The sequence below is a fragment of the Hyperolius riggenbachi genome, chromosome 3 (assembly GCF_040937935.1).
Source record: "Hyperolius riggenbachi isolate aHypRig1 chromosome 3, aHypRig1.pri, whole genome shotgun sequence".
NCBI classification, from domain to species: Eukaryota; Metazoa; Chordata; class Amphibia; order Anura; family Hyperoliidae; genus Hyperolius; species Hyperolius riggenbachi.
The window spans coordinates 76,575,271-76,598,190 of NC_090648.1; the positions used below are offsets into that span (position 1 = coordinate 76,575,271).

General features: G+C 45.0%; 1 protein-coding gene across 5 annotated transcripts in view; it reads right to left on the reverse strand.

Annotated features, from left to right (window-relative positions):
- The window catches only part of COL5A3 (collagen type V alpha 3 chain), a 340,614-nt gene that overhangs the window by 33,568 nt on the left and 284,126 nt on the right, over nt 1-22,920 (reverse strand). For all 5 annotated transcript variants that reach the window (XM_068274411.1, XM_068274408.1, XM_068274409.1 and 2 more), the window contains 11 exons: nt 22,494-22,547; nt 20,214-20,258; nt 18,210-18,263; nt 15,440-15,493; nt 15,236-15,289; nt 14,241-14,348; nt 6,164-6,253; nt 5,979-6,032; nt 3,563-3,670; nt 2,266-2,373; nt 2,121-2,174 (listed from right to left, as the gene is read on the reverse strand). In XM_068274411.1, the coding sequence (XP_068130512.1) occupies nt 2,121-2,174; nt 2,266-2,373; nt 3,563-3,670; nt 5,979-6,032; nt 6,164-6,253; nt 14,241-14,348; nt 15,236-15,289; nt 15,440-15,493; nt 18,210-18,263; nt 20,214-20,258; nt 22,494-22,547 (783 nt within the window). The remainder of the gene's footprint in view (nt 1-2,120; nt 2,175-2,265; nt 2,374-3,562; nt 3,671-5,978; nt 6,033-6,163; nt 6,254-14,240; nt 14,349-15,235; nt 15,290-15,439; nt 15,494-18,209; nt 18,264-20,213; nt 20,259-22,493; nt 22,548-22,920) is intronic.

The following is a 22,920-nucleotide window of genomic DNA, read 5'->3' on the forward strand; positions in this document are numbered from 1 at the left end:
TAATATTATCCTTTTATAAACATTGTGGTGTATCATCTGCCTTGTTTATCACTCCGAACCTCACTAGTACATCCCACTGAAATTCTTCCACAGAGGGCCGCATTTAACATAAGGCACTGTAGGCTCATGCCTACAGGCACCTAATGTGGCAGAGGAAGCTCTCCTTGCCAAATATCCCTCCTCTATGCAGAGCAGAGAGAGTGTGCCACAATGTTACTCACTGCCGGGCCACTCTCTGTGTGATGCAGATCGAGTTCAGTCTCCCCCAGTGTCCCAGGTAGCAGTAAATTGCAGATCCAAACTCAGGTGCAGGTGGTGGCGTGTGCTGACTGTTATTTATTTTTTCTCCCTTCGCCGGCCACCAGCATTGCTGTCACAAGTGTTGTGCTTGTTTTGCGCTCCTTGGGTGGCTGCTTATTTGGAGCAGAAAAGCTACATATTACTACTATTCAGGAAAAGTGGCACAAAGGCTACCTATTGCTGCCACTTTTCTGTGTGAATTTGGGGTGTGGCTTGTTGTGAGGGGCGGAGTTTAGGGTACTAGAGTCTCTGTGCCTACAAGCTCCAGAGCTGTAAATCCAGCCCTACTTCCACACCTTAAACTATCTTTAACCAGCCTGGAATCTCTCTTATGTTGCTCATTAGGAATACCCAGTGAGATGCTAATAAGTCCAGCTTACCTGCATATTGTATGCAGCTTGGAACTGGGCCAATCAAAATCTTCAGGAAGTGCATTTGATTGGCCCAATTCCAAGCCAAAAACAATCTTCATAACCTTTGCATGTAAGTTGTAACTGACCATTTGTATTGCTTCTCTACAGTCGTCTTCCTAATCCTCCCCTGTAATGCCTTTCCAGTATTCCCTGTAAGGTCTGCTGAAACTCTTCACCATCGTTTGTTTATAAACTCGCACAGGTAGAAGCAGAGCACCCCTCAGGCCCCACTATGAGGCTCCTCCCACACACAGATGACACAATCTCTTAGCAGTCTCTGCAAAGGCAGAAAAAAATGCCATGGCAGGGGGCGTGGCTAAACAACAAAACCTGAAAGTTATGGCGCAAGTGGTCAGTTTTTAGGTATTGTTTTCTGCTGCTCTGTTATAACTCCTGCTTGCCTGTGCTGATAGTGTGGGCTCTATTTTGACACAAGAGGTTTGCTTTAGTAGCCACTAGTTTTATCCATAGCATTTGCTTCATTCACACATTACCCTATAAATCCATCACTCATTCACACATTACCCCATTAATGATATCACTTCCTCTGCTATAAATCCACATAGTTTATTAAGCTTCCCTACAGATTCTTACCAAGGAACTTATACACTCACTTTCCCTTTTAGGCCCCATTCACATTACAAAACGCGGATGGCCATGCGTGCGGAACGCAACGCATGCGAACGCACGCCATCCGCGTTTGTGTGCGTTGTGTGGCTGATCCCATCACTGAAAAGTGATGGGACAGCCACACGTTTTTGCAAAAACCGCGTGCAGCATGTGTTCCCGGACCGCACAGGTCTGGAAAGCATGCAGTGTGAATATCAGACAGTGCACTCTATGCACTGTCTGATGTCGTGCGTGATGGCCTCCTGCACGCGTTTCTAAAACGCGGCTGGAAACGCGTGCAGTGTGAACGGGGCCTAAAAGTAACAAACATCTGATAAGTAGTGATGATCATAATGTATAATTACGATTTCACAAAATTTTTAAGTAATTTTCATAATTATGATTACATTCGTAATGGAAAAATCATAATCACAAAAAAAATTACGCCAAATTCTGTGTAATTGCGTCCATATAAATATTTTCTGTAATTACGATCGTAATTACGTTTCCGTAATTATGATCATTTTTGGAAGGCATTTCCGTGTAAAATAAGAAACTGCGATTTCCGTTCTGTGTAATTTTTGTGATTCCATTAAATTGCAGAATAACGAATGAAACACGAAATTGCAACTTAACACAAAATCACGACACAAAATTATGAATAACATAATAATAATTACGAATAACAATTTCATGTGCTAATTGCAAATTTTGTGTTGTAAACGCAACATTTTGGCTCATCCCTCATCCCCAAGCCTCTGCTTTTCATATCTTTGAAGGAAGATAGTAGATACTTACAGACTCTCCTTTATCTCCTTTGCTACCCTTCTGGCCCGGACCTCCAACTTCTCCCTAAGAATAAAGAAGACAATACCAGCAGAAGATCAGTCATGTAGCAGCTGTACCCAAAACAGGAAGTCTTTGTGTTTAGCATGTCTCGTACCTTATCTCCATCATCTCCAGCTGGGCCAGCGGGTCCGGCAGGTCCTGGGGGTCCAATGCTGCCCTGAGCACCATCGTGGCCAGCTCCACCAACAGGTCCTTTTTCACCCTATTCAAGCATACAAAAAGTTAATTTTACTGGGAACGTTTTAAGTTTCACTAATGCCCATAAACAAAAAACTTTTCACAAATACACAACTGACAAAATTGACAATTTTCACTGTAGAAAAATCCTTGGAATTCTTCAGGAATTATTGGCGTTACAATGGGGTGTACCACTTAGGGGCAGATTTATTAAGAACTAGTACAAAGGCCCGCCTGTTGAAAAATGGGCACTAAGCCTCGACTGCGCCAATGTGCGTACGGGTGCGATCCATGCGCATGCACATTCATGACCCACGCGCGCCACCCTGTGCCTTTCCCAAAATCCGCATGCGCGCCATGCATGACGCACGGACACAGGGACACAGAAGGACTCAGAACAAGGAGATTATTATATAGGATGGTACATGAAAAACCACAAGAAACTTTTTCCTCAACTTTAACTTAATAACATGTTCCCTAAAATAGGAAGACTCACGGCTGCTCTTCAGTACAATCAACATGAACAACCACACAACTGCAACCTAGATTTAATATGGTCAATGAGATATTTTGGCCAGCAGACACCACTATCCGTACCATTACAAAAACATTACTAGAGCATCAAGATTCTTGGGTAAATATATGGATTTGTCACAGTCTGGTTTGGCTTCAGACTCCCAGTACGCAGAGTACCAGTAATCAACTGAGATATGTAAGGGTGCAGGCTAGTGTTGTAACATTTTCTGGTTGAATTTGATGGATTTATGTCTGTTTTCACAATCCTCCTAACACTAAATCCCATTGCTGATCTCATCCTTAACCACACCCCTAAATAGACCCCTTCATGATACCTACATCTAACTTACTCCTTAACACCCCTTTCTAATGTCTAACTCTAACACTGCCTACCGTGCAAACTCCTCCCTGATGCCTAACCCCAACCTTGTAATTCTGTCTAAAGCTAACCTCTTCTCCTCCTTACAATATCTCCCAATGCCAACCCTCCATATTGCCACCTAGTGGTAACCAAAGAGCCCAATGGACACCCATCTTCTATCTACTGCTTCAACCTCACTCAATTTCACTACAGTTCTGTCAAGTATTTTAACCAATCCCCTTGTACAGATAAGTTTGGATGCTAATATCTTCCAGCTTCCAGCTTCAATGTGGTACCAAATATAAACACAAACATTTACAAGTTTTTGGTTACTTACAGGGTTCCCCTTCTCTCCCGCTGGTCCTGGAGGTCCCTGTGAGCCAGGACGTCCTGGTAGGCCAATTCCTCCAGCTGGTCCAGATGGGCCCCGTTCTCCTGTCGGTCCCTAAGAAAGTGTGTAAAAATGCTAATTGTAGATACATAAAGTAATTGTGAAGCATCATGTATATTATAGAAAGTGCTCATCTGAAAAGTTATCCAGAGGAGAGAAAACTAAAAGTCAATGGCTCTCAAGCACAAGGCACTCCATGCTTTGGCTATTGCAGTTACTTGACACTACAATTTTCCTGAGAAAGTGGGCTTTGACCCATGAAATGCGTTACCTGTGCTAAATAAATCTTTAACAATACCTTAGTGTCAAGTCATTTGAGAGGTGGGCCACCTCTTTTTTCCCCCTTTTAATGGTTTTAAAGAAATCTTATCCACCCTTGGTTTTTCCACCCTTTTCTCCCGTGTTGTGTAAGAAAGAAGACACTTAGAAGGCCAATGGATCTAGTAGAAGTGTTGGGAAGCAGCCACTCAGAAAACTAGCGGTCCTGGTGAAACTGATAGTAAGCAGCTACTCATGAGGCCGGTGGATCTGGTGGAAGTGTTGGGAAGTAGCCAATCAGAAGACCTATGTATCTGGTGGAAGTGTTGTGAAGCAACCACTCAGGAACTCAGGAGGCCAATGGATCTGGTGGGAGTGTTGAAAGACTGGCTTAGTTCCTGGAGGTGCCATCATATCCTCCGACCCCTGGGATTCTGGTAAGACACACTCATTCAGATACCCTTCACCTTAAAAGGTTCATTGTTACCGTGTTATAGAAAGCACTACAGATCAGTTCTTATTGTTATAAATACAAGGGCTCAAATGTTATTTTTTGAGCGGCAAATGTGGACTTCATCCAGAACTCTTTTCACATTCCATATCTCTGGAGTGCTAGTGACTAAGTGCCCCTGAGGCAAGAAATGCGTTAACTTGCTGGCTGTACTTTGTTCTGGATCTGAACAGAGTGCCTGGAATTTTGTGATCCCAGTGCTGTGCAGACGTCTGTTAGTGTTATAGTCAGCTTTGATCAGAAGCCAATCAAACTACACATTTGTTTTTAGGCTGTTGGAAGAAACGTGAGCACCTGCAGACAACTAGCATGGACCCCCTCCCCCGACACACACACATTTACATAAAAACGTACCACATTCCAATTTAGAGCCAACAGACGTAGTATGTCAGTGACACAGAGGTTAAGATAAGAATAATTATACTCACATTTGTGAGCCATGGCAATTGCACACCAGTAGGCAGGTGAGGAGAACAACCCTGACCCCACGCGGGTTAAAAAGACACTCTCTGCAATTGTGACCAAAACAACAAAGGGTATACCCTACACTTGAGGTGGTAGACTCCACTACGGCTAATTGGAGATTTTACTGTCTTTCAGTAGTGTAACTGCAAATCATTGGGCTCCCCAGCAAAACACTGTTGCCCCCCCCCCTTCCTCCCAATGTTGACACCCCTTTCCCTGCCTTGCCTTGATGACCATTACAGCCTAGGGGCTGATCTGGAAGATGATCCCCTAAATCAGAGGGAGGGAAAGTTTGCAGTTTATAGGAAAACGCGGGGGGATTTCAGCTGCCCAGAATCCCCCCTCAAACCAGGGCCGGTGCAGTGTCTGGGGACAGGCACAAGTTGAGACACCAGAATATCTGCAGGTATATTGCAGCTCACAGCATTGCACCCTTTCTTTCCTTGCTACAGTTGACTATGGCTGGGGAACTTAACAGAGTCAGGTATGAGAACAGTTCTGTGCCCTGCTGTGTGAATGCTTCACTTTCCCCTTCATTAGCAATATCGGCTGTCCTCATTATTATCTGTATCCAAACTGCTTCTGATCGATCCCATTGTCGATCGGGAGCAGATCAGACATTTAGGAAATAATTGTCAGTCGGACTGGAAATTGCATTATGTGTACCCAGCATGATGTCATACCATATTTTTATATTGTGCGTGGCTGAGGGAGACCTTTCAGGAATCCCCCCCCCTTGAAAATCTTGGTTTTGCCCCTGCAGTTGGGGGCCCCCAACAGCTCTGGGCCCCTCTATGATTGCAGGGACTGCTCCCCTATAGTTACACCCCTGCTGTCTTTATATGCCCGAAGAAGCGGGAAATTAGTCTACAGAAAGGCATCTATGAGAGTTTTGTTTATTTGGAGCAAAAAAATTTAAATTCATAACCTCACCATTGAGTTTACCTCTGTAAACTGTTTTTAATAATTGTATTTCACTTTGAACCATGTACATAGAAATAAATGGGAAAATTCAGTTGAGGAAAATTACTTGTACATGTTCTGTCAGATCCTGCTTGGCATAGCCCACAACCTTCTAAAGTGACTTATTTAAGTTCGTTGATTTAAAAAAAAACCAAAAAAACATACCGCGGCACCTGCTTGTCCGACTGGACCTTCTCCTCCTTTTAATCCACCTGGACCCTACAATGATAACAGCAGCATTAATGACAGTATTCATGCTTTCCTCGCAGAATTGAGTACCTTATTTGTTTCTTTTTGCCTGTAAATGCAGAATTGCAAAATTAGGAACTGGAGACATTAGAACAACTTACCGTTTCTCCAGAAATGCCTCTGGCACCTGGAAATCCACGAAGTCCCTGTGGACCCGCCTTCCCTGGAATACCAGAAGGACCTGGGTCTCCCTGTGACAGAAGAAAACAGTCACTCTCTTCATAGAATGTTAGTGTAGAGTTGTAACATTCAAAAATAAAAAATTGCCAAATAGTTTCCCAAAAATATACAGAAATCTCATTTTTTTCTGAAATAGGTCCCCCCCTTTTTATTTATTTCTTTATAGTCTGGGTGTCTTTGTCTAACTGTTGGAACTGTGCAATGCCAGAGGGATTGTGGGGAGTTTTTTTTAAGCTACAGTAACAAGTTTATCACAGCATGCAAATAAAAGAAAGCTTCATATTTCAGATAAGATAAAGACACTATGAACTGAAGGTAATTGAATCTCCCCCTCTCCTTGCTGTGGGAGGGGTAGTAAGCTGTGGCAATAGGAAGGAAAAATTAACACTAAGCTGGGTTGAAAAAAAAAAAAGAAGATAGAAGTGTTGTCACTTTTGGCACCATGGAAAAACAGTAAAGATGAAAACCAGCAGCAATTTTTTTTTCATATCACATTTCTCCAAAATCTGACAGTGATGGCAGTGAACACTAAAAACAACTGCATAGGAAAACTAAATAGTTCATTTCCTATTGGATGATTTTTGTTTCAACCCACTGTGAAATCTTAATGAATACTGTACAAGCTAAGCATTGTATTTTAGCTGTAGAAAGAGTGCCACCTAGTGGTAGAAAAGGAGTAAGATGACATGGGTCCCCAGACAAGTAGCGCTTTTTGCCTAGCGCTGATGATCACCTGCCTTTTTTAGTCAGATTTGGTGGGGCTAGCCTCTACCAGGCCCCTAGAATCTCTCCGGGCCCTAGGCAACTGCCTAGAATTGCCCCGTGGGTGATCTGGCTCTGCTAGTAATGGTGAATATTTACAATTCTGGGCTAGGTGTAGTTCTGCCATACATCTTGGATACTGTTGGCAGAGCATTATCAGAATCAGAATCGCTTTATTTCGCCAAACACGGCTGGACCGTGCCCGGAATTGGATTTGGCACAGAGATGTGGCACAATAGAGCACCAATAAAGTAAGATGACATTGGAAGTAAGACAACACAGATTTACAGTCAGCAACACGTTACAGAACTTAAAAATCGGTAGTACTTATACACACTGAAAAAAAGTGTATCTGCGCCTTGTGGTCTTGGACGGGATTGACTGGAACCTCCGGCCTGATTTGTGTCGACTGAAAAGGCTGTGGCCCGGGTGGTAGAGGTCACCAGCGATTTTCATTGCTCTGGATAGTAGTCTAGTGTTGTGGATGAGGTCTACGGGGGGAAGAGGTTTCCCAATTATTTTCTCCACTGAGTTGATGACCCTCTGAATTATGTATCTGTCGCTAGCGGAGGCGCTAGCGTACCAGACCAGGATGGATGAGCAAAGGACCGACTCAATGGTGGCAGAGTAGAAGGATCTCAGAAGTTCCTGAGCCATACCAAAGTTCTTTAGTTGGCATAGAAAAAAGAGTCTTTGCCAGGGGCGTCGCTAGCCCTGTTTTAGGGGGGCACGTGCCCCCAATCTGTCCTGGGGTGCCACGGATCTCCGCCCGGCCGCCCCCTCTGTCAAGACTCAGCGGCTCCCTCCAGCCGCCGCGTCACTGACAGTCTCAGACCTCAGGATCAGGCGGCGAGCCGGCGACCAATCGTGCGGGCGCTAGGACCCAGCGCCCGCACTGATATGCGGAAGTGACATCACTTCCGCATATCAAGCGGGTGCGTCCAGCGCCCGCTCGTACATCTGGTCGGGTCGCCGCTGATCCTGAGGTCTGCTGAGAGGTAGGGGGGGAGCGGCGGCGGCTGCTAGAGGGGGGGCCTCCCTGTCACTCACTCACTCACTCACTCACTCCCTAAAGGGGCTCCCTGGCACGCACTCACTCCCTAAAGGGGCTCCCCTGGCACTCACTCACTCCCTAAAGGTGCTCCCTGGCACTCACTCACTCCCTAAAGGGGCTCTCTGGCACTCACTCACTCCCTAAAGGGGCTCCCTGGCACGCACCCACTCCCTAAAGGGGCTCCCTGGCACGCACTCACTCCCTAAAGGGGCTCCCTGGCACGCACTAACTCCCTAAAGGGGCTCCCCTGGCACTCACTCACTCCCTAAAGGTGCTCCCTGGCACTCACTCACTCCCTAAAGGTGCTCCCTGTCACTCACTCACTCCCTAAAGGGACTCCCTGGCACTCACTCACTCCCTAAAGGGGCTCCCTGGCACTCACTCACTCCCTAAAGGGGCTCCCTGGCACGCACCCACTCCCTAAAGGGGCTCCCTGGCACGCACTCACTCCCTAAAGGGGCTCCCTGGCACGCACTCACTCCCTAAAGGGGCTCCCTGTCACTCACTCACTGCCTAAAGGGGCTCCCTGTCTCTCACTCACTCCCTAAAGGGGCTCCCTGTCACTCACTCACTCCCTAAAGGGGCTCCCTGGCACTCACTCACTCCCAAAAGGGGCTCCCTGGCACGCACTCACTCCCTAAAGGGGCTCCCTGGCACGCACTCACTCCCTAAAGGGGCTCCCTGGCACTCATTCACTCCCTAAAGGGGCTCCCTGGCACGCACTCACTCCCTAAAGGGGCTCCCTGGCACGCACTCACTCCCTAAAGGAGCTCCCTGGCACTCATTCACTCCCTAAAGGGGCTCCCTGTCACTCACTCACTCCCTAAAGGGGCTCCCTGTCACTCACTCACTCCCTAAAGGGGCTCCCTGTCACTCACTCACTCCCTAAAGGGGCTCCCTGGCACGCACTCACTCCCTAAAGGGCCTCTCTGTCACTCACTCACTCCCTAAAGGGGCTCCCTGGCACGCACTCACTCACTAAAGGGGCTCCCTGGCACTCACTCACTTCCTAAAGGGGCTCCCTGTCATTCACTCACTCCCTAAAGGGCCTCCCTGTCACTCACTCACTGCCTAAAGGGGCTCCCTGTCACTCACTCACTGCCTAAAGGGGCTCCCTGTCACTCACTCACTGCCTAAAGGGGCTCCCTGTCACTCACTCACTACCTAAAGGTGCTCCCTGTCACTCACTATCGGGGTCCCTGTCACTCACTACCTAACTGGAGGCGCCTGTCACTCACTAGCTAACCTGGGGGTCCCTGTCACTCACTACCTAACTTGGGGGGCTACCATATTAAGGGGGCATTCTGCCTATTTATGTAAAATGCTGTCTATTTATGTGCCTCATGACTGCGGAATTTGTCTTGTTGGGGGCCTCATGATTGCTGAATTTGTCTTGTTGGGGGCCTCATGATTTGTTGGGGGCCTCATGATTGCTGAATTTGTCTTGTTGGGGGACTCATGATTTGTTGGGGGCCTCATGATTGCTGAATTTGTCTTGTTGGGGGACTCATGATTTGTTGGAGGCCTCATGATTGCTGAATTTGTCTTGTTGGGGGCCTCATGATTTGTTGGGGGCCTCATGATTGCTGAATATGTCTTGTTGGGGGTCACATGATTGCTAACTGCGAGACTATGGGAAAAGCTGAATCCTTATCATATGAGACAATAGCATTAAACCTACTTTTTTAGCGTTTTAAAACAGAAAATAAAACTGGGAGGTTCTAAAAAATTGAATACATTTTTCAGGAGTAGGATGGATGAAATTGTTTATCTTCACAGTTTATTTTCAACTTGGATTTTCCATAATGTTCATGTATGAGTTAAAACGTTTGTACAGTATTTAGTTTAAATTGCTGTTGCCACTTTGCGATAGATAAGTGACTTTTGGGTTGCAGTTTGGGCACTCGGCCTCCAAAAGGTTCGCCACCACTGTCCTAATCTGATGTCCCACCATTGCTAGGTTCATGTAAATTTGTCTCCACCCGTTACCACACCTATATTCTGGTCCATGGCCCACCAATTTTTTTGGTGCGGCGCGATAATCACGCCGCACAACGTGATCGTCATATTTTTGGCACGCTAGCTGCAGTGTGCTGAATTCTGCTGCCTACAGTATGTACAGTATACGCTGTTCTCTAGTGCCTGCACTGTGTGCTGATTTACCTCCAGTGTAAGGTGTTACTCTGTGCCTTTATTGATTGTAAACCAGCTGTATTGTATGCTGATCCCTGCTACTTTCAGTATGTACAGTATTAGCTGTAAAGCCTGGTACACACATACAATTTTGATTAGCCAATTTTAGCTCTGTTCATAAAATTCATTGTCTGTTGGCCCACTTACTGCACGGGGGTGGGAAAATTGGGGGTCAGTGATTGACCAATCAAAATTGTATGTGCGTATACATCTTTGATCTATGCCTATACTGATTGTAAATGATCTAAATAAAGGACAGGGGGCTCCGTCCAATATTTCGATGGGCAGGCCCGTTATCCGTAGCTTACACCGCTGCTAAGTTCATGTACATTTGGCCCCACCCATGGCCATGCCCACTCACCTCATGGCCATGCCCATTTTTTGCCGTGGCGCGCTGCGCGCGCCGCATGTAACTCCCCGCCTGGTGCCCACAGGTGCCACTGATCTCCAAGGACCCTAGAAACGCCCCTGCTCTTTGCTGTGCCTTCTTCTGAGTTGAGATGGTGTTTGCCCTCCAGGTCAGGTCATCAGAGATGGTTGTGCCCAGGAGGCGGACGCTAGAACCCTTCAGTTCCGTCAATATAGATTGGGGGTGGGTTTGTGGCATGCTTTCTGAAGTCAATGACCATCTCAACGGTTTTGGCTGTGCTTAGGACTAGTCTATTCCCTCTGCACCAATTGCAGACTCTGTCTACCTCCTGTCGGTAGGCCTGCTTGTCGCCCTTACTGACAAGGCCAACAACTGTGGTGTCGTCTGCAAATTTGATGACTTTGACGGAGTTAACAGTGGATGTGCAGTTATTGGTGTAAAGAGAGAACAGGAATGGTGACAGGACACAGCCCTGGGGGGCTCCTATGTTGGTCACTCTGGGACTAGAGGAGATATCGCCCAGCTTGACGACCTGGGACCTGTTCGAGAGAAAGTCTGTGATCCAGCGACGGAAAGTTGGGTGGACGTTGAGCTCCATGAGATTGTCATGCAGGATGCGGGGGCAGATTGTATTGAAGGCTGAAATGAAGTCCAGGAGTAGGACTCTGGCATATGAGTCCAGCCTGTCCAGGTGATCAGTGATAAACTCTAGGCACATATTGATGGCATCATCGGTGGACCTGTTAGTTCTGTACTGGAGTGGATGCTTCCAGGGCCTTCCAGTCCATGCAGTCAAAACAGGCCTGGAGATTGATTTGACTCATTTGACCACACTTTAGTAGACCTCACGGCTGGTTTTTCAAATTCCAGGCGCTTTCTATAGGTTGGCACCAGATGGATGAGGCAGTGATCAGAGCAACCCAGAGCTGCCCATGAGGTGGACTTGTAGGCATCCTTTAAGGGCGTGTAGCAGTGATCAAGAATGCTTGCATTCCTGGTGGGGCAGGTTATGTGCTGGTGGTAGCGTGGCAATTCTTGACGTAGGTTTGCTTTATTGAAGTCGCCCATAATGATGAACAGGGACTCTGCGTGATGGTGTCGCTGAGGTCACGCTGAGCATTTTTAACGTCAGCATCAGGAGGGATGTACACACCCGCAAGGACATAGGAGGTGAACTCTCTGGGTGAGTATGTATGCAACCACCTGCTCATGGCAAGAGACAGAGGAGAGTGCTCGATCCTCATACTGCTAGACCTTTCTGCAGCCTTTGATACAGTTGACCATGACATCTTGATAAACAGGCTACAGGAATACTGCGGCATTGATGGCATAGTTCTTCAGTAGTTCCAATCCTTCTTGAGTGGAAGAACCCACAAAGTGTCTATGGGGCCCTTCCTGTCCACCCCTGTATCACTTAAGTATGGGGTGCAACAGGGCTCAATCCTCTCTCCCTTGCTTTTCACAATTTACATGTTACCGCTTGGAAAACTAATCCAAAAACATGGCCTGACATACCACTGCTATGCAGACGACACCCAACTATATCTTTCCTTCAAGCCTGGTGTGACAGACCCAACTCTAACTATAAACGCCTGCTTACGTTACGTGAACTACAGCAATGGATGAATGACAACTGGCTGAAACTAAATGCAGACAAAACTGAAGTCCTTCTGATTGGAGGGCAGAGCATGATAACAAAACAACTTAACTTGCAGTCTTCATCACTGGGAATAGGAGGCACGGATCTACGCAGCTCTGATCATGTGCGTAGCCTGGGAGTTCTAATTGATGGGAATTTAAACTTCAGAACTCAAATCTCTGCTGTGGTGAAATCATCCTATTTTCACCTGAAGAACATTGCAAAAATCAAGCACCTCATCCCCCCAGAATATTTGCCAACCTTAGTCCATGCCTTCATCAAATCCCGACTGGACTACTGTAATGCTCTCTACACTGGCCTTCCAAAAAAGGTCTTGTACCGCCTACAGCTGATACAGAATACTGCTGCCAGACTGCTAACCAACCAACCCCGTCACTGCCACATAAAGACAGTCCTGCACTCCCTTCACTGGCTACCTATAGAATGGAGGGTCCTATTCAAGATCGGCCTACTGACATTTAAATCCCTGAATAATCTGGGCCCTGGATACATGAAAGATATGTTGCAGCTGCGTAGCAATCCCCGCATTCTCAGATCCACAGGTTCTAATAATCTAGTCATACCCAGAGTCCACTTGGAAACTTTTGGTCCCAGAGCCTTCTGTCATGCTGCCCCTATATGTTTTGGAACTCCCTACCTCAACAGATCAGGACAGCTCCATCCCTGGCCGTGTTTAAATCCAGACTGAAAACCCACCTGTTCAGTTTGGCATTTGCAGAATTATAACTTTTGTTGTGTGAATACTTCATCCTACTACCAATTACTAAATCTGAGAGAGCCTAAGCGCTTTGAGTCCTATGGGAGAAAAGCGCTATAGAAATGTTATTGTATTGTATTATTGTATTATGTGGGCCTGCAGTTTATGAGTAGTAGTTCGAGGTCCAGGGTGCATTTTTTGGCTAGTAATTAAGTGCTCGGGCTCCATGCGGAGCTGACATAGAAGCAGATTCCCCCGCCCTTCTTCTTCCCCGAAAGGGTGGGATCACGGTTCGCACATATGAGGTTGAAGCCTGATAGAAGTAGTGCATTGTCTGGAATGTCCTCGTGCAGCCACGTTTCCGTGAAGCAGAGGACTGGGGTGTTGCTGCCGAGTTCCCTCTTGTTGCTGAGAATGCGCAGTTCATCCATCTTGTTGGAAAGGGAGTGGACGTTTGCCAGGAGGGCCAAAGGGATGGCTGAGTGCAGGCCCCTTTTCCTCAATCTCACCAGGGCCCCCGCAGGACTGCCCCTCCGCCGTTGTCCTGGCCTGACCGGTGGGGCAGAGCTGTTGATTTTTTGTATGTGGCTTCAAAGGAGTTGTAGAGGAGTCTGCCCTCAGGGCGGGAAGTGCTGCAAGATTCCCAGAGGGTGAGCTGCAATCTTGTGTAAGCAGTGCAAGGGGTGTGAGGTGGCAAAGAGGGACACTGTTGTATAGCACTGGAAAAAAAAACCCAAAAACAGGAACTGTACATTAAAGGGACACACATGTCGCATCTGAGACTGCATTGGGATTCAGGAACTACTGGCATCTATGCTAAATGAATGCTTTTTTGATATTTGAATATGGCCTCAGTGAAATCACTTCTGTATAAGATTAGAGAGGATCGGTGAGGTGCTATTTTCCATATTTCTTACAAATAGGCTGTGAATATGCAATGTGAAAGTGAGTTAATCAAAGCCATTTGATGTTGTTGATGGGCTCATTCTCACAAAAACGTTTCAACAAACAGAAAATTAGCACATCTCAATGATCATCTCTGTACTGTATACAAGAAAGTAGACACACATTGCCACCTAATGGTCGCAGACGGAACTGCACCATGATAATCATACCTATCAACCCTACATGCTGTCAGATCAAGTTTATTTCTCTAGCCATTACAGGAGAAGCAAACACTCCAAATAATAATGCAGTTGTAATTAGGACAAAATATATTTGGAAAGCAGTTATTTTAACATTACAGACACAGTGCATCATACCTTAGCTCCTTCTCGTCCTGCTGCCCCTGGTAATCCTTGCTCTCCTGGTGACCCCGGTGACCCTGGATGACCTCTCTCTCCCATAGGACCCGTCTCTCCAGATTTACCCTGTACACAAGCCAAACAGGGACTCACAACAAGTGTTTGCACAGGAGTAACATGTTATTTACCATGCATGATTACAACATTTCCGACATTGCATGCTAGGGGACAAATACTATAAAAGTTGGCCCAATTGGACAGCGTGATTGTCTTACAGATAAATATACCTTATTGGTATAAAACTTAGTAGCTCAGGTGAAATCACCTTGATATTGAGACTGATGTAAGTACCACCCAGTATCAATGTGTGTACGGTCGGTCGTTCACCTGATAAGACTGGATTTGAAGCGGATCCGTCAAAACCAGTCTTATCAGGTGAACGACCGACCGTACACACACCCGATTTGACGACCAAACTACTGGACATTCAAACGTCCAACCGACCGGTCGTTTGGAAAAATCCGACGTGTGTATGCACCTTATGGGGTAAATTGGCCCCTGGTGCTAGCTGTCTGCTAGTCAGTATGGGACCACCTCGATACTGGTGTCCTCTACTACACAGCTGTTCTTGTACACAAAATGATATAGTGGATGACTAATAAAGCCATTGGAGGTCAGAGGGTGCAAACTATATACAGTGACACATAACAAACCTTGATTTGGATAACGGAAAATGTGTGCTGTGGAAATTTTTTGCAATAGAACACAGTACATGCAATATGAATGGAGATATGCCCAAAGAAGAGCATTGCAGTTTTCAACCTATCTACTTGTCCACATTGGACATAGTCAGAATGGGCCTTACTGGCCAATAGAAACAACAGGGCTAGTACTATCTAGCTCAGCACCACCCTGCATATCGTACTAGTCAGAGCTGCTATTCTCTATAGTGTAGGGAATCTATAGCCTCCACTCAACATTAAATGCATTTCTTGGCTGAAGACCAGACATACCTGAGGTCCAACAACTCCAGTTGGTCCTGGAAGACCTGTTTTGCCTTGAAAACCCTAGACAATAAAAATATAAAAATCAGTAAGACCATTCCTTATAAAGAGAACTTGTAAGAGTGTAGAACACATTTATTCACTGTCGGTCATTTACTGAATAAGCAGCAGTAATACTCATCTCTTCACAGCTAAGACTTTATGGAAACTTACTGGCTCTCCCCGCTGGCCTGCATGTCCAGGTAGCCCATCCTTCCCAGGAGATCCCTGTTAAGAAAATACATAATTAGATCACATGGATAGTCATATTCTTGAGCAGTGATATGTGTGAATAGGCTCAGAAGACCTGGCCAGCCCATGGCAATTCTTAGGACCTAAGCAAACCAGTTCAATGCCTGGCATAATCAGTCCATAACATGGCTTGGGGAGCTAGAGGTTCTCCTACCTCCAGACTATGGAAGCTGAAGACTTAGTAGACTAAACTACAGACACGTGACCAACAGTCACATGTGTCTTGTGTCTCTTCTGTGCTCCGGATCCCCCTCTTCCACATGTCTTATGTGAAAGGAGGGATGGTGAAGAGCAGGCAAGGCAAAGTCCCTATTCCCCGCTTCAAAGTACAACAGTGCTTGGAGACACCAATGCATGGCTGTGTAATGCTGTGTAATGCTGTGAATACACGGTTCGTTTCTGGTGTGCGTTTTGCCGCTCGATTCTGCAGTCGAAACTCTTATCTTCTGCTCGTTTTTCTTATCTTTTTTGATTCACTTCTATCAGAAAATGAGCCGCCAAAGAATCAAAAGGGAGTTCGGACATGTCATAAATTATCTATCGAACCATCTAATCAGCTATAAGACGAACCGTGTATTCCCAGCATTATATCAAAAAACTCTCTACTGTATTTCCTAGTCTTATCTCCTACAGTTAGTGATCAAAGAACAGTCTGGTGAGTTGCAGCAACAATGTAACTGCAGTGGCGTAGCTAAGGAGTTGTGGGCCCCCCGACACAAATTGTACAATGGGGCCCCCCAAGCACTCTATACATAACAATTGATACGGCGCACCAAAACCTGCCAATGGCAACTACAGTGTCAGAGGTGCAAGAAGGGGATGGGGAACAGCTTGTTAATGATTACCACTATTCAAAGTATCTATAGAAAGTGATCATTATGAGCATAGGACCAATAGAGAGCTAATACTGTGATAGAGGGTGGACCCTTCGGGGCCCCTCTGGCCCAAGGGCCCCTATGCTGTTGCAACCTCTGCAACCCCTATTGCTACGCCCCTGCTTCCCAGAAAAGGGAAACACAGTCTATTAACCCTTTCAGTTATTTATTTTTTAATCAAACAGTTGTTTAACTCTAGAAGTTCTTATGATGTGGCTAATCTGTTGGAGCGAACAGGAAACAGCGTACCTACAGGTTAAATAGCTTCCGCCCAAAAAAGTGTTTCTAGACTGTGGTAGGGAGAAGAAATTATGAGCCCTGCTGAGGGACCCCTAGTGACATAAATGCCAATGTACTGAACTGTAAAATATCAGCATTACATAAAAGAATCATTATGTCTGTATGTCCAGGTTTGTTGGGTCACTTCTGATTTCCCCACTGGAGAGGATTAAAGATCTATGAGGACGGCTTAGTAAATCAGACTCCAAGTATACCCCGGTATATGAATCAAGAACAACTGTTATTCTTATTGGATACTGCATCCAATCACATTGAACTTCTATGTTATGACACTGGGCCAATTAAAATAACTTATTTTTGCCTGGAGGTAAATAACCTGTTTCTCTAATTCATTGCATAAATAAAGTTACAGCATAATGAGATGACTTTGCATAATAAAGGCTACAAAGCCATGAGAGCCCCACGGCAAATTTTACACTGGGCCCCTCAGCACTATATGTATAATTATTGCATGATACAGACCACCAAAACCATCTAAGGACAACCACTGTGTGTGAGAGAGATGTCAGCAGAGGAAAAGGAATGGCTTGTTAATGATCACCACTATTCAAAGCACATACAGAGGTGACCATTACCACTACAGCAATAATTAAGAGGTAATGTAGGAGGAAGGCCTTTCAGGTTCGGGGGCCCTGATGCAGTCACAACCTCTGCATCCCCTATTGCTAAGTCACTGTGTACATCAGTTAAAAGTGAAAAAAGTTATTATATAATGAATTGGTTGTGTAGTATGGGCAATTACTAGTAGCAAAGAAAATATTCTCATATTTTTATTGTTATTTATTTATTTATTTTTTATAACATTGCATCATTCTCTAATATTTGCAGTGTACACACTACTCAGCATTCTAAATGATTTTACAGAGCAGGCAAGTAAACTTTTGAACCCTTCTCTGCAGAGAAAAAGAAAATAAATTTACAGACACTTGAGAAAACAAGCTTCAGAAGACAGAGCTCGCTGCAACTTTGAAAGTCGTGGAGCTCAATGGCTCTTTGCATAGATAACAACTGGAGTTTCTTAACTCTTCTTGTACTGGAAAGAATATGAGACTCATGTCTCTGCTCCTAATGTTTTATTTCTTAGCTGTACTACACATACAAATTATTATATCATAATTTTTTTTATCGCTTCAGCGTCTCTTTAATGTGGACATGAAAAGCCTTTATTCCACATACATTTCCTGAAGAAACTCAATTTGCTTTGTTCTGTGTTAGTTTTATCAGCAACTGTGAACAGACTGCAGGAGAGTTCTGCCTGAGCAGTTCTCCATATAGTAAACTCTGAAGCGTAACTCTTTCAGTGACTTTTGCAAAAGTGAAACCAAGTAAAGTGAAACTTTGTTGTTTTTTTTGTAGGATTTCTATAAATTATCATTAAGAATTTTTTTCCCCCATAAACGTTATCATGCTGTGGCTAATCTTTTATAGCAGAGAGGACGTTCGGAGTTTCATTCCACTTTAAAGATTCCTGGAAAATACAGCCGTTCAAATGTTGATGGAGAACAGTCACTACTTACATTGGGTCCCTTGGGTCCTGGGAAACCAACCGGTCCTGGTGGGCCCATTGGTCCCTGCAATCAAGCAAATAACAAAACATAAGAATGCCAATCGGTGGTATATGATATTTATATAGAAGCTAATAACAACAGCTAATAATAAAATGCAAAAGATTTAAGCCCTGCTTGTTCAAGCTAAATAATAAAGAACATCTAAAAAACGGAAGACTGTTTTTTGTATGCCTTGTCTTCAGATAATAATCTGAGAGGCAACCATTCTTATTCCTGTCTGATCAGTGTGGCTATGGCAAAGCTTCCCTTGCTGCACAGAGCAACAAACAAGCAATCTGACTGGTTGCCATGAACCTTAGTGATGAGGTGACCACCAACGATACAAATTGCCAAACAATCATTTACATATTATTATTCTTATGAACGATTGGAAATGATCATTGGGGACCACTAAAGGTCAAACATCTCCTAACCAATCCGATCAGATTTATGAAATAAATCTGATTTTTGAACTGAACCAGTCAATCTGATCAGATTGGCTAGATGATTTTCGTCCAAAGCAAAAATTCCCCATTGTTCATACGAACAATCATTCTTAATGAATCGTTCTGAAATTCTATTGTTAGTGGCCACCTTCAGTGTTTTTTCAGTAAAGGAGGCTGCGGCTTACCATTCAGCATTCGGTACCATCTAACGTGTGTCTATAACAAGTAAGAAGCAGATAATAAATCTTAGTAGATTCTGGCACTGTAGTAGGAATTTTCCTAAGCAAGTCTCCTCAAGTAAACCTCAGATAGCATGTTCCATGATTTAGATAAACTTTCTTTTGTAGATAGTTCCTTTCATGTTCTGCCAAGTTACGGTAATACTAGCCCGCCCAACTTGTAGGTAACTATGGTGCTGACAGATACAAGTGAACTAGAACTTCGGGGTGGAGGAAGGGGAGAAATTCGTTGGATTGGATTTTCATTACTGTTTCCACTGATCAGTGCATGCATTGGTGAGGTTTGCTGGATGTAGACGCCATACATTCTATTTCTCAAGTACACAATAAGGTTGGAGCACGTCTATAGTGTAGCACATGTTTGTTTTTGAAATAATTTAACAGGGTGTCTGGTGAATTAGGGTGATCCTGACATCCCTCTCCTCTAGAGTCCCATACCCCCCAATTAAGCATTATCCCAACTCATTATTATTATTGATTTATAAAGCCACATCACCATGCCTTTCCAACATCTTGTGCCTAACATTTGCCCTTCTTCCAATAAAATGCATAACCTTCACCTTCACCTAAACCAAGGAGTGGGAAGGGCAGGGCCGGTACTTCCATTGGGGCAAAGGGGGCAATTGCCCCAGGGCCCCAGACCCTGTGGGCCCCCTCCCAAGGTGCCCCTCCTCCCCTCCAGCTATGGTGACCCATGACAGTGGGGATGCTGTGCGTTTTCTTTTTATAGGAAAAAGAGGTGAATAATGAGGACCCCAGAAATGTTTTTTTAGGGGACATATGATGGACACCTAAATATATTGTGTGATGAAGAAGGGAGGGGGGATTGGATCAGGCCTGGCAGCCTGCTCAGCGACCCTGGGGGTGATTTGGTTGGAACAGAGTGTCGGGGGGCAGGGGGCAAAGTCACTTTTGCCCTAGGGCCCCGTTGTAGCTAGAACCGGCCCTGGGGAAGCAAGGGCATGACCCCCCCCCCCACACACACACACACCCCAAGACCCTCAACATCTATTGTACTGATCTACATTCATTAAAAAAAATTGCATGAGAAATTAACCATGGCAGGAAGCAAATGGCCATGGACATACGACCCTGGAAAGATTTTGTAACCTTATGAAGAGCAAGCCCTATATAAATAAATAGCTTATTGGAACTCTTATTCATCATTAAAGATGCAAGAATATAGAGTACAATATAATGTAATACAAACACAGCAGCAGGGTAGGAATAACATGTATAGCTAAGTTGCTTCTTCCAGGTAAATACATTTTATATAGGAGGGCACTCACCTTCTCTCCAGCTCCTCCAGCAACACCATCATGTCCAGAATCCCCCTGTATAAAGAGAACATTATTAGATGAGTTCTTCTCATAGGACAATCTGCCTCCTCTGAGATGTACCTCCCATACTGCAACTTTCAGGTAAAAATATTTTCTAGAAGGGCCGGTCAGATGGACAGCTGCCGGCGTCCGTCCATGTCATTTGGCGCCGGGATCAACCACGCCCTGAACTGAGATGAATGCCAACGTTCATCTTCTCAATGTATTTACCATCGATTGCAGGTGATTGAGCAAGTGCCTCAGTCAATCAAATTTTCTGAGACGCTGTGTGTAGCTTCTAGCAGCAGTTGCGTTCATACATGTTGTATGTCAGGGTAGCACCTGGACTGTGAGGGGGAGGGTAATCTAAAAAGCTTCTTGCCTAATATGTTTTTTTAGGATACATCAGTGGTTCTCAAACTTTTTGGGGTGAGGAGGCCTTGATGCTTTGATGGTGACATTTTTCCAAGGCACCCCTAGGCAAAAAACAACTACCGAAATGCTGTTATGACTTTTATTAGGCATCATCCCTCCAAGTAGTCAGTGATGAACTCCCCCCCCCCCCCCCCCCAATTAGTTAGTGATGCTCATTCGGCAGCATTTCTCTCTTTTCAAGCAGCTAGTGATGCTTAGATGCTTATTAGGCCACATTCCCCCTTCAAGTGATCCGTGGCCCTCACTATTCCACATCCCCCCCAAGTGGTCCCTGAACCACCCATTGTATATCAATGTGCAGTTGCATTATCTGATGACAATGCATAAAGGATGGGTATGAATGCCGAGGTACCCCTGGGAGGTGCTCGAGGTGCACCAGGGTGCCACAGCACCCAGTTTGAGGACCCTTGGGCTACATTATACTGATGAAAAATGAATAACAAGTGCAGAAAGCACTGAGCACATGCAATGACTTGTAAGAACTGGGACTGCAGTGGTTGGAGTGGTGGCCAGGCAAACAATCAAGGCTCCTGACCCCTTCCCAATCTGAGTGATCATTCCACAAAGTGTTTGGGCCTCCACCCTCTGAAAGGCTAGCCATGCTCTACTTGCTGTGACCAAACAGACAGATCCCTCTCAGATCATAAGCTGATCAGAGAGGGATATATCTGGTTGAATCCTTCCATACACTGCACATAGATTTTTAATCCTGTGCAAAATTTCTTAGAGTCTATTCTAAACGTACGTGAATGGAAGACATACACAACCACAAAAAACAATCTAGCCATGTTCTCAGCAGTATCTGCTGTTGAAAAATGGTACTAGAGTAAACATAGTCTCCCACATGGCAATCCCACTTCTGCATGGTCCCACTGTGAGAGAGTGTTCCATCAGGATTGCAACATTAGTACCACACTTTTGAAACAATGTATTAAGATATTGCTGCTTAGTTCACCTCCTATACAATATACAGTGTACTACTGGTTGTTATGTACTAACAGCAACTTGTTCTGAGTGTTGCAGTTGGCACATACATTATTCACACATTCACATGAAGAACAACAGATTTACTATAAAAGATAGCTTGGCCCATATGCAATTTATGGTACTTTGCCTCCTGAATTTTCTCCTAGAAGAGCATTTTTCATCTAGTCTTCATAATACCTTAACGTAGCAAAAAGTGGCCAACAAAGTATTATCACAATTATTTTAAGTACTTTCTTGCTTGCTGGTGGTTTCAAAATGCATTTTATTGACAAGATGAGAAAATATCACTTAGGCGAAAAACTCAGGAGAAAAAGTTAATTGCATATGACTCACCATATAAATTCTAACCTCCCTGGCGGTATGATTAGTTCTGGATTTTAGAGGCTAATTTTTTTGTATGCGTTTAGACCATAAATTTCAGAACTAATCAGAAGCCAGAGGCCCCAGCCCCAGTTCAGGCAGCCTCTGCACAAAAGTCACCTCCCTGGGATCCATCGCTGCATTTCTTCTCCCTGTCCTCCAGGAGGGCGGTCTATCCCGATGGTGAGATCGCTGTCTGTCACCACATGACAGGCGGAGAACTCACTCAAGGGATTGAGAGCCTCGGAGGACACGGAGGAGACCGCCTGGATCCCAGGGACATGAGTAAGAAGTGCCGCTCTACTGCGCTCTCTGTAGTAACCCGCCAGGCGGTTGCGCTGATGCAGGCTCAGGATCACGGCATGCAGCATGTTTTTTTCCTTCCGAGTCTGGGTCGGAAATACCATTAGGGAGGTTAAAAATATACAGTAAATGTACAAAACAAAAGTATTTATAAAGTTGCTGTACCTTCAGTCCTGGTTTACCAGTTGGTCCCCTCTGACCTCTTTCACCTCTTGTACCCTAAGTTAAAAACATGCACATTAAATTCAAGTGATATGCAGCTTGGAACAAAGTCAGTTAACTGCACTTCCTAACAGTTGTCTCCTTTCCAAACTGCACCACATTGTCCGCGTTTCTTTTACTGATGGCTAACACAGTACAATACTCTATCATCTCTACTACTAATATTGAGAATGTGTATGTTGCTTCACAGCTGGGGATAATTATTGGCGTCTGGGTCTACTGTAGATAGAACTGCAAAAGTTACACATCACAATTATACTCTCCATTTTCAGAATCTTCTCCCCATTCTATTCTCCTTTTAGAGATCTTCTCACCACTCTACCCTCTTCCTCTCATCATTCTACATACCTTATAACGTTTTTCTCATAAT